Consider the following 10,304-nt stretch of genomic DNA (forward strand, 5'->3'; position numbering starts at 1 on the left):
CTGTTCCCCCCTCCCCCCTTTCCCCCAAACCCCGGCAGAGGAAGGCTCCGGCAGGCAGAAACAGACAGGAGGGGTGGCTGGGGACACGGCAGTGCTGCTGCACGGGCAGGGGTCAGAGCTGCCAGTCGTGAGTTCACCCTGCCCAGGCAGGACAGGGCTGCTGGAGGCCCCAGTGTGCCTGGTGTAAGGCAGCCCTAAGCCCCTGTAGAGTTGCCTGCCTGTCCTCCCTCCCCCAGGGAGGGCAGGCACCGAGGCACCCCAGGCCCACTGCCGGGCTAAGTGCTGTCTCAGGGCAGGGCCGTGCCCACGGCTGGGGGGGCCAGGAGGGCTTTGGCATTGCGTGGGTTCACCCAGCTCTCGGCTGTGTGGCCGTGGATCTTCTGGTGGCGCTTGTAGTTGTCCCAGTGACCAGTGGTGTAGGAGCAGTTCCGGCACTGGAAGGGCTTCTCGCCCGTATGCCGCAGCATGTGCCGCTTCAGGTTCATGCTCTGGTTGCAGCTGTAGCTGCAGAGGCTGCACTGGAAGGGCTTGTCGCCTGAGTGGATGCGCCCATGACGCTTGAGGTTGGCCAGGTTGCCACAGGCATAGTCGCAGAGCTGGCACTTGTAGGGCTTCTCGCCTGTGTGCACGCGCTGGTGCCGCTTCAGGTTGTCCAGGTGGGCGGAGGCATAAGGGCAGAGCGGGCAGGCGAAGGGCTTCTCCCCGCTGTGTGTCTTCATGTGCCGTGCCAAGTGGTTGGGGTAGTGGGTGACGAAGGGGCAGAGGCTGCAGGCAAAGCCCTTGTCCCCAGCGCCCTTGCGGGGGCTGGCACCTGGCTCGGTGCCCAGCACCGCCAAGCTGCAGCGCCCGCAGACCTGCTCGGCCAGGCCCTCATCCTGTGCGAATCCGTCATCCAGCACCAGCCCGCACATGCGGCATGTGAAGGGGAAGAGCAGCTCGGGCAGTGCAGCTGCCTCCTCGCCCCGCAGCCGTGCGCAGCCGGGCAGGAAGGGGCCGCTGCCGCTGCCCACGTGCAGGCTCAGCTCTGGCAGCAGTGGCTCTGCAGGACAAACAGATGGGTTTGTGAGCTGGGCAGCACAGCACCAATGAGGACTGGCTCTGTGACACGCCACAGTGCCCCAGTGAGCCTGGCACTACCTGACTTTGGGTTGATGGCAGGATCTGTGCCTTGCCCCAGCTCCAAAGCCCCCACAACAGCTCTCCCCACATCCCCGCACCGTCCCACCTTTACCTGGGTCCTTGTCCCGCCGGTGCGGCCCCTCCCCCTCGGGCAGGCGGTGGCTGAGCATGTGCCGCTTCAGGTTGCGGCTCTGATTGCAGCGATAGTCGCAGGCAGCACACTGGAAGGGCTTGTCCTGGCTGTGGACCCGCTCGTGGCGTTTGAGGTTGCCCAGGCTGCTGCAGGCGAAGCTGCAGCATGTGCAGCGGTACGGCTTCTCCCCGGTGTGCGTGCGCAGGTGCCGCGTCAGGTTCACCAGCTGGGCAGAGGCGTAGGCACACTGCGGGCAGGCGAAAGGCTTCTCCCCGTTGTGTGTCTTCATGTGGCGCTTGAGGTGGCTGGAGTAGTGGGAGGCGAAGGGACAGAGCTGGCAGGAGTAGACGATGCGCTGGCTGCGGCCGCCCTCAGCGCCGGCGCACTGCAGGCAGCTCTGGCCCAGGCTGGCAGCCAGCTGCAGCCCGCACTGGCGGCAGGGCAGGGCGGCAGGGCCAGGCTCACCCCCCTCCTCAGGGTCACTCTCCACGCTCAGCTGCTGGTACCCAGAGGAGCAGTCGTCGTCGCTCAGGGCGTATGCTGGAATAGCGATCTTTCCCACCAGTGTATCTGCTGAGAACACCGTGGGGATGGGGTGGTCAGCCTGGCTGGCCTGGGCACAGCCCCTCTGCCTATGCCCCCCCAGTCCCAGAAGGGTCCAGGCACCTGTACCCACCCTGTGGCACCCAGTAGGAGCCCACTGCACTGTGCACTGCAGGGAGGAGCCCCACAGCCACGGCCTGCCCCAGCATCCTGCTGAGGGCCTGTTCTGGGTGTCTTGGGAAACCCTGACACTTCTGCGTGGCTGGCCAAGACCCTGCCACCAGGCAGGGTGAGAGGACAGGTGGATCTGTCACCCACCAGCACTGCTGGGCCTGGTGGGTGGGAAGGTGGTGGACACAGCCTGGCCCACGCTGAAGAAATGGGTGCCCACAAAGCTGCTCTGTGCCCCTCTCACTGTGCCACTTGCCCGAGCCCCGGGATTGGTAGCTGGTCACACTTGCATGGCTGGCACCAGGGAGCTCCAACACCAGCCCCCTCTATCCTGTAGGAAACATTCCCCAGCCCCATGCAGTGCTGCTATCTGGTGGCAACAGGGGGAAGGCTGTGCCAGGCTCTCAAAACGGGACTTCTCAGCTGGGCACAGACTCATCCTTCTGCAGCCCCTGTGCCCCACGTGTGCCCCCAGACTGGTGCTTGGGGCTGGAGGCACAGCTCACCGCTACCAGCTGCGAGCCATGCCCTGCTGACCCCATGCTGTCCCTGACCTGCAGCCCTGGGGCCTGTCAGACTCAGCAGCAGCCCACCATCCTGGGAAGCAGCCTGGACTGTCCCCTTACTGCTGCTGCTCTGGTTGGGTCCAGCTCCCAGACAGGCACATAGGCGAGGCTGACCTGTGCTGTGGGACGGGGTGGCTGCTCCAGCCTCCAGGCCCCTTCCACAAGCACTGCCTGAAATGCAGACATCAGAAAAGGGCATCCTGCTACGGCCTGGCTATTACAGGGGAAACTCTTGACCCTGCCTCAAGCCCTCTGCCGAGGGACCCCTTTCTCCTCAGCTCAGCCGCACCCATACCAAGAGACCCACCTGTCCCCTCAGCCCAGTCCCACACTGAGGGAACCCCCTGTCCCCTCAGCCCAGCAGTGCCACAGTGTCCCCAGAGCACCGTCCTCTAAATGGCTATGTCAGTGCCCGGGTGGGACAGCCTGTCTGTCCTGACTGGATCAGTGGGCTGAGGTCCTAGTCCTGCTCCCTGGCTGGGGCAGAATGGGAGGCCAGGTATTCCTGGTAGCTTTGTCACCAAATCCCTGGCAGTCTCCTGGGGCTACCAAGCAGCTGTCCCGGTGCAGGGAAGCACAGCCCTTGGAGCAGCCCCATCTGCCAGGCAGCTGGGACTGAGCTTCAGTACCAGAGTAGGAGCAGGGCACAGCCCAGTGCAGCCGCTGAGCACATGGGCCTGGGTACAGCCCTTGGGAGCAGTGAGGGGACACAGACACGGGGCCAGACTCCCTTCTTTCGCCATTCTGTTCCCACGTTGCTCAGTGCCTGGGGCGGGGAGTGACTCCCACCAGTCCCCGGGAGGCAGCTCCATGGAGCTGAGCAGCGCTCGCTCCTCCGGCTGCTTCGGCCGGGGCTGACCCAAGCTCGAGGGCACCGGTAGGACAGGCGCTGCCCAGTCGCACCGGGCCGGGGGTCCCGGGGCTGAGAGCACCCCATGCACCCCGCAGTGCCGAGGGGAGCGGTGGAACAGGACCCCGAGGCCGGGCCCAGCTCCCGGGGTGGGCAGCAGAGCCGGGGGCTGAGCGGTGCGGTGGCTCTGGGGTGAGCCCGGCGGCGGCTGCGGGGGAGGCCCCGAACCGACCGCGGGGACACGTCATGCCCGGGACCCTTCGCGGAAAGGAGCATTCGGGGATCGGTGCCGGGGCTCAATGCCGGGCGGGCAAAACCCACCCAGGGGCCCCGTTGGGGGCCGGGCCTCCCCCGTGAGAGGAAGCTCGGCCGGAGCCCGCGCCGGGCGGGCCCGTGCCAGGGCGGGCCCTGCCGGATGCGCCGAGCGCGGGGCCGGTGCGGCCCGGCCGGGCCCCGTCCCCGCCGGCAGGGCTGCCGGAGAGGGGCGGCGTCCTCGCGGGGGCCGCACGCACCTGGCGGTCCCTTCTCGGAGGCCGGGCCGCGGCCCAGCAGCAGGTCCCCGGGCAGCACCACCGCCGCTCCTGCCGTCTCCTCGGTGCCATCCTCGACGTCCGCTGCAGCGCCCCGAGCGCCGCGGGTCCCCGCCGGGCCGCCGCCGCCGCCCCCCGGGCCCGCCGCGCACTCACCCTTCACCGGCTGCGGGTGGCTCTGCTTCCGCCGGGGCATCGTGGCGGGCCCCGGCGCCGGCCCGGCCCCGCCGCCCGCCCGCCCGCGGCCCGCCAGCCGCCCCCGCCAGCCCGGGGCGGCCACCGCCGCCCCGCCTCAACCGGACACTTCCGCTTCCGCTTCCCCCGGGCGCGCGGAGGCTGTGCCGGAAGCGGCCGCGCGACCCGGAAGCGGAGCGGGCGCGTGCGCGGAGGCCGCCGCTGCCTCCCGACCCCGCCCGGCCCGGCGGCCGCGGCATGAGCGGGAGCGGGAGCGGGAGCGGGCCCGGGCCCGGGCCCGGCGGGGGCGTGGGCTGGGCCGAGCCGGACCACGGGAGAAGCGGGCCGGGCTCGGGGGCTCGGGCGGGGCTCGGGGCGGGGCGGGACAACAGCGGCTCCGCCCCTTCCGGCTCGCGGGAGACGGTGGCACCGGGGGGACCGGGACCGGGGTCGGGGTCGCTACCGGACGCTGACGGTCTCTGTGCTCCTTCAGGGGCGGCTGCGGCTCCTCCCCTGGTGCCCGCCGGGTCCGGCCCCGCCGAGCGCCGGCGCCGAGGGCAGAGCCCGGTGAGTCCCTTGCTGGTGTCCCCGCGCGGTCAGACCGGGGACACCCAGGGCTTTGCGTCTCGCCCGCTGGGCCTAAGGGCCGCTGGCTGCCCGGTCACGCCGTGCTCTGGCCGGTCCTGAAGGTGGTCGGTGCGGAAGTGCAGCCCAGCCGTATCCCGGGGTTGTGCCCGATCCCCACCCGCATCACCCGCTGTGCTCTCCCGGTGGCTCCGGTCCGCGTCCGGGCGGCCCTGGCTATGTGAGCCGCGGCTCGGCCTCTTCACGGATCGCTGCTGTCCCTATGCAGGTCCCAAGGGCGCTGGATGTGTCGGTCGGTGGCCGTCCCGGGGGAGCCGTGGCCGTCCCGTGCTGCCAGCGATGATTCCCCGCTGACAGGTACAGCCCTGGCTGGCCGTCTCTCGCTGTCCAGCCACCACGTAAACCCCGTCTCAGCCCAGTTTCCCTGAGCTCTGCAGTTGCCCTCTCCCCGGGGAGCACTGTATCCCCTGGGAAGTGCTGTACCCCCTGGGGGGATGCGGAGCCACCCAGTGCTCGGCCCAGCAGAGCAGGTACGTTCGGACTCCTCAGTCTCACCTGAGTGTCACTGGTTCCTGCCTCTTCTTGTGCCAGTGCTTCTGCCTCTGGCAGAGCTGACATGGGAATGCTGTGGAGGCTGTTGGGGTGCTGTTGAGGTGGGGAGGGCAGGGGGGCAACTTCGGGGTGTAGAGAGAGAAGAACCACGGGGAGGGAATGTGGTGTGGCCGTGGATTTGCAAGCTCTAAGTAAGGAAAATGGGCAAATTTACCTCACTGCTGGAATCACGTGGCTCCTGGTCACTGAATGAACTGGGTCTTGGGTCCCTTGGCGAATAAACTCCAGTGAAAAGTGCTTTAGCCATGTCTCACACTGGGGAAGACAACCCCAAAGCCCTGGGATGGGGATGGGTGTGTGTCACACTGCCCTGTGCCTGGGCTGGTTGTCACAGTGTTGCCGCTGTCTTCCCCACCCTGGGGATTTGGGAGTTTAGTGGTCCTGGACTTGTCATGCTGAGCTGAAGGAGACAGGATGGGGCAGGACAGGCTTGGGGCCTTTTGGCAGAGTGCTGTCGGGCTTCTGTGGGTGCCAAGGACCTGTTCCCAGGGCACGGGCTTGCTCTCAGGAGCAGTTCCTCTGCAGGCTGAGCGGCACCGACTGCAGCTGGGGATGGTTCCGCTGTTACCTGTGATGAGGCCCAGGTAGGATCTGGGCCATGGGGGCTGCACCAGGGCCAGCATCTCCCCACTGCCCTCCATAGCCCAACAGCAGCTGGTGGCTACCTTGACGGGCCACTATGGACCAGCCCACACGTGTGCCTGGGCCCCGCCGGCTTCTGGGCTGCTTCGGGCGGAAGCCACAGGCTGTCAGCGGGGAGACACCACCAGAACTGGAGCCAGAGCGAGAGGAACCTGAGGAGACACATGTGGTGCTGCCCCTGGGTGAGGGCCAGGCGCTGGAGGAGTGTCCCCTGTGCCTGCTGCCCCAGCCCCCCGAGGCCTTTCCCACCCTGGCCTCCTGCACCCACCGCTCGTGCTGGGCCTGCCTGGAGCAGTACTTGCGGCTCGCTGTCAGCGAGAGCCGGGTGCCAGTGTCCTGCCCACACTGCCCCGCCGCGCTCCAGCCCGCTGATGTCCACCGGCTCCTGCCTGAGCCCGCCCTCCGTGACAAGTACGAAGAGTTCCTGCTGCGACGGTTGCTAGTGGCTGATCCTGGCATCCGCTGGTGCCCTGCACCTGACTGCAGGTACCACCTGCCCCAGCACAGAGATGGGAATGGGGGGTGGGCATGGGTCCCCCTCCCCACAGCAGCAGTGTGTGCCTGTGTCCTGTGAGCCCTTCCCAGGCTAGGTTCCTCATCACTTGGTCCCGTGTTGGGCTGGGCGTGCCCAGGGAAGTGTCCATTCCTGGTCTGACTGCAGAGCCTGTGCAGCTCTGTCTGCCAGGGCTGGTGCCCTTGGCTGTGCTAGATAGTTTGTGAGCCCCAGGGCTGTGGGTGCTGGACAGGGTGGGCTGGTGAGGGTGTATCCCAGCTCTCCTGAGCTGGGGCTGTGGCTCCAACGTGGTGCAGGACTGGGACTGCCACAGCCCTGCCTGGCTGTGCTGGCAGGGGGCACCCTGCTGTATCCCAGCTTCAATCTCCTTCTCCCCACAGCTACGCTGTCTTTGCCCACGGCTGTGCCGAATGTCCCCGCCTCACCTGTGGGCGTGAGGGCTGTGGCACCGAGTTCTGCTACCACTGCCGGCAGCCCTGGCACCCTGACGGCCCCTGTGCACCGGTGCCACCGGTCCCCAGCCTGGCCACCCCCACAGCACAGCTGGCCCAGCCGGAGGAGTTGGCCCATGGTGAGGCCCTAGCCCAGGGTGGGAGCACCAGGGCTGGGGTTTGGCACAGTCGTGTGCCTCTGTGCCTCCTGCCTATGGGGCTGCTGGAGCCAGGACTCAGAGTTCCCTCTAACTGCCTCTGCTGCAGTCTCATAGCCCCTGTGCCAGCTGGGCTGGGGTGTGTAGAGGGATCTCGGCTCCTGCCATGATACCTGTTGGATGGGAGGAGCTTGGGACAGGCTGGGACAGGATGTGGGGCTGGGTGCACACTATTCTGTCCCGCTCCCCCATCCTGTCTTATTTCCCCCCAGCTGAGGCTGAGGACATCAAGGTCTGTCCTCGCTGCAGCGCCTTCATCATGAAGATCAATGATGGGAGCTGCAACCGCATGAACTGCACGGTCTGCGGGTGCCTCTTCTGTTGGCTCTGCCTGCGTGAGATCTCTGACGTGCACTTTCTGAGGTCAGTGCAGGGCCATGGGGGTTGGGGGTTCTCCTGGGCCAGGGCTGGGGACTCTGACAGGAGGTGGGGGCTGGGATGGGGGCAGCCAGGCCCTGCCCCAGGTTTGGGGTTGGCTGGGGGAGCAGGATGATCTGTGCCACTGGGTCTGGCAGGGCTGGGGCCGGCTGTTGGCACCCCGTAGGAGGCAGCTGGAGCTCAGGGTTGGGGGAACCTGGCTGCCTGATCTCCGGTGGGCCCGTGGGTGTCTCCTGGCATGGGACCAGGCTGATGCTGGTCTCTGCCCACCCCTCAACAGAAGCCTTGGCTCAGCCCCACTCTGTCCCCACAGCCCTTCTGGCTGCACCTTCTGGGGGAAGAGGCCATGGTCACGGACCCGGAGGATCCTGTGGCAGCTGGGCATGGTGCTGGGAGCGCCTATGGTCATCTCCCTTGCCGCAGGTGTTGCTGTCCCTGTTATTACCATTGGGATTCCCATCTACATGGGTAGGAAGGTACTGGCAGGTGGTCCTGGAGTCCCTGTGGTCCTGCTTCCCACTGAGCCTGGCAGCCCATGGCCCTCAGCCTGGACAGACCCACAGTGCTCCCTACTGCCCATAGCACATCCCTGTGCCACCCCTGATGGGGTCAGTCCCTCCTTGCCAGGACCTTCTGCTGGCCCCCAGCAGCCCCCAGCAATGCAGATGTGCTCAGCCTGGGGAGTGGGGTCAGGGTGGGCAAAAGGAGGAAGGGTTCTGGGGGGGCTTTCTGGGAACACCTGTGCTGTGGCAGCAGTGCTGTTGTGTCTGCCTGTCTCTGAGGAGAGGCAGGGGTGTCTGGGTGTCTGGAGCTCTGCCAGGCTGGGAAGAGGCTGTGTCCCTGGGGCTATGCCGAGGTCTTTGTAGAGCCCTTCAAGAGCCCTTCACCTTTCTGTCTTTTCCTTGAGGTGCTGGGCCAGAGCCGGCGAAGCAGCCTATCTGGATGCCAGCAGTGCCTCTCTGTCACCAGCAGTGTCCTCCTCTCTCTCTTTGTGTCCCCTATCATAACAGCTCTGACTGTGGGTGAGTGCCAAGGGCACTGCCCATGGTGGGGAGTGGGGCTGTGGCTGTGGGGGATGTCTGGGACTAGAGGCACCAGGGCTGGGGCTGGGCAGTGACCACTTGCCTGCCCACAGGTGTCGGCGTGCCCCTGATGCTCACTTACGTGTACGGGACTGTGGTGCTGTCGCTGTGCCGGAACCGCTGGGGCTGCAGGGGCAGCCGCACGCCTGGAGACCTCGGCGTGGTGGAGCTGGAGAACCTGGCCAAAGGTGAGTCCCACACCGCTGGCAGGCCCTGGCCTGTGCCCTCCTGCTCCAGCAAGGAGCAGACCCTGGGAACAGCATTCTCTTTCTCCCCAGTGAATGAGCTGTGGTCAGTGCTGCCCAGCCCCAGACCAGGTGAGGATGGAGCTCCAGACACCGCTGCCTCCCTCCCCAGCAGCAGCCGCAGCCCGCACCCAGGGCCAGTGTGGCCGGAAGGGGACAGCCAGTCAGCCAGCACAGTGGCCCTTGCGGGGAGTATGCTGAGTGAGGGCCAGGACATCTCTGACAGGTGAGCAGGGCTCTGCTGAGGGGGCTGGGGGAGTGGCACATCCCTTCCAAACAGCCTCCCCCACTCCCACTGTGCTGGGCAGGGACGGGTGATGTCCCCCTTTGGGCTACTGCCCTCAGGCCAGTGTCTGTCTGCAGGGAAGGTGTTACCATCGAGGTGGAGGTGTCGGTCGAAGCGGTGCCGCATTCTGCCCGGCAGCAGAGCCTCAGCAGTGCCCTCTCTGGGCATAGCCTCTCTGGGGACTCCCTGGGAGCCACCAGTGACAGGGGCAGCTCCATGGGTGTCCCTGTGGAGTGATGGAGGTGTGAGGGGGAGAGCCTTGATACACACACAGGCCCTGTGCCCTCCTGTGGCAGAGCCAATCCCCCTCTGCCAGCATGCCCAGCCTCTGGGAGCTGGGTCATGGGTGGGTGCCAACTGCACCCAGCACTGCCGCACCCTGCACTAGCCCTGCCTGCCCCTTTCCCAGAGGCACCACTAGGAAATAAAGCTGCTTTCTGAGGGTCCCTCTGTCTCCTGTGGCAAAACTCCCCTGACTGCACAGCCCTGGCAGCCTGTTCGTGTGGACAACAGGCATCGCATTTGCACCTGCATGAGGAAGAGGCCACGCAGGTGATGCAGGGGTTGTCACGGCCTCTGCCCTGCCTGTACCAACTGATCTGCCCCGAGAGCAGGCTGCAGGGTTGGGGGAGGGCAGCAGCCCCCCAGCTCTGATCTCTGGTGCTGATCCATCCTGCAGCAAGGCCAATGTGGAGGGACATTGGGGTAACACCATGGGCTGTAGGTGGGGACCTATTGCCAGATGGGTTGCATAGTCTCAGGCAGTGGGATCCTTGCTGCTCTGACTCCACTGCAGTGTCCTGGGGAAAAAACTGCTTCTGAGTGTTTTGCTGCTCAGAGTTGGGCAGTTACAGAATGAGTAAAGGATTTGGGGTGGAAGGGAGCTTAAAACTCATTGCTGTCCCTTGCCATGGACAGGGACATCTTCTACTAGACCAGGTTGCTCCAGGCCTCGTCCAACCTGGCCTTGGACACTTCCAGGGATCCAGGGGCAGCCACAGCTGCTCTGGGCAACCTGTGCCAGGGCCTCAGCATCCTCACAGGGAAGAATTTCTTCCCACTATCCCATCTAACCCTGCTCTCTGGCAGTGGGAAGCCATTTCCCCTTGTCCTGTCCCTCCAGGCCCTTGTCCAAAGTCCCTCCAGCTTTCTTGGAGCCGCTTTAGGCACTGTGACTCAAAGGTCTCCCTGGATCCTTCTCTTCTCCAGACTGAACATCCCCAGC

General features: G+C 66.1%; 2 protein-coding genes across 6 annotated transcripts; one reads left to right on the forward strand and one right to left on the reverse strand.

Moving 5' to 3' along the window:
* Window positions 1-39: 39 nt before the first annotated feature.
* Window positions 40-4,177, reverse strand: ZNF513 (zinc finger protein 513). Of its 3 annotated transcripts, none has more exons than XM_082300402.1 (3): window positions 4,069-4,177; window positions 1,232-1,825; window positions 40-1,039 (listed from the first exon to the last, which is right to left on the reverse strand). In XM_082300402.1, exons 1-3 carry the CDS (start codon window positions 4,106-4,108, stop codon window positions 288-290), a joined length of 1,386 nt encoding a protein of 461 aa, XP_082156528.1. In that variant the 5' UTR covers window positions 4,109-4,177; the 3' UTR covers window positions 40-287. The 3 variants fall into 3 exon arrangements, with proteins under 3 accessions (XP_082156528.1, XP_082156527.1, XP_082156529.1); XM_082300401.1 differs by having other exon boundaries at window positions 1,232-1,822; window positions 3,895-4,159; XM_082300403.1 differs by having other exon boundaries at window positions 3,895-4,149.
* Window positions 4,178-4,491: 314 nt separating this feature from the next.
* Window positions 4,492-9,348, forward strand: LOC309570251 (E3 ubiquitin-protein ligase RNF19B-like). Of its 3 annotated transcripts, none has more exons than XM_082276943.1 (10): window positions 4,492-4,653; window positions 4,940-5,201; window positions 5,809-6,411; window positions 6,820-7,010; window positions 7,301-7,451; window positions 7,747-7,942; window positions 8,374-8,488; window positions 8,602-8,736; window positions 8,827-9,019; window positions 9,157-9,348. In XM_082276943.1, exons 3-10 carry the CDS (start codon window positions 5,963-5,965, stop codon window positions 9,314-9,316), a joined length of 1,590 nt encoding a protein of 529 aa, XP_082133069.1. In that variant the 5' UTR covers window positions 4,492-4,653; window positions 4,940-5,201; window positions 5,809-5,962; the 3' UTR covers window positions 9,317-9,348. The 3 variants fall into 3 exon arrangements, with proteins under 3 accessions (XP_082133069.1, XP_082133070.1, XP_082133071.1); XM_082276944.1 differs by having other exon boundaries at window positions 7,780-7,942; XM_082276945.1 differs by lacking the exon at window positions 6,820-7,010 and having other exon boundaries at window positions 7,338-7,451.
* The last annotated feature ends 956 nt before the right edge of the window (window positions 9,349-10,304 follow it).

The sequence above is a fragment of the Coloeus monedula genome (genome assembly GCF_965178545.1).
Source record: "Coloeus monedula genome assembly, chromosome: 2".
NCBI classification, from domain to species: domain Eukaryota; kingdom Metazoa; phylum Chordata; class Aves; order Passeriformes; family Corvidae; genus Coloeus; species Coloeus monedula.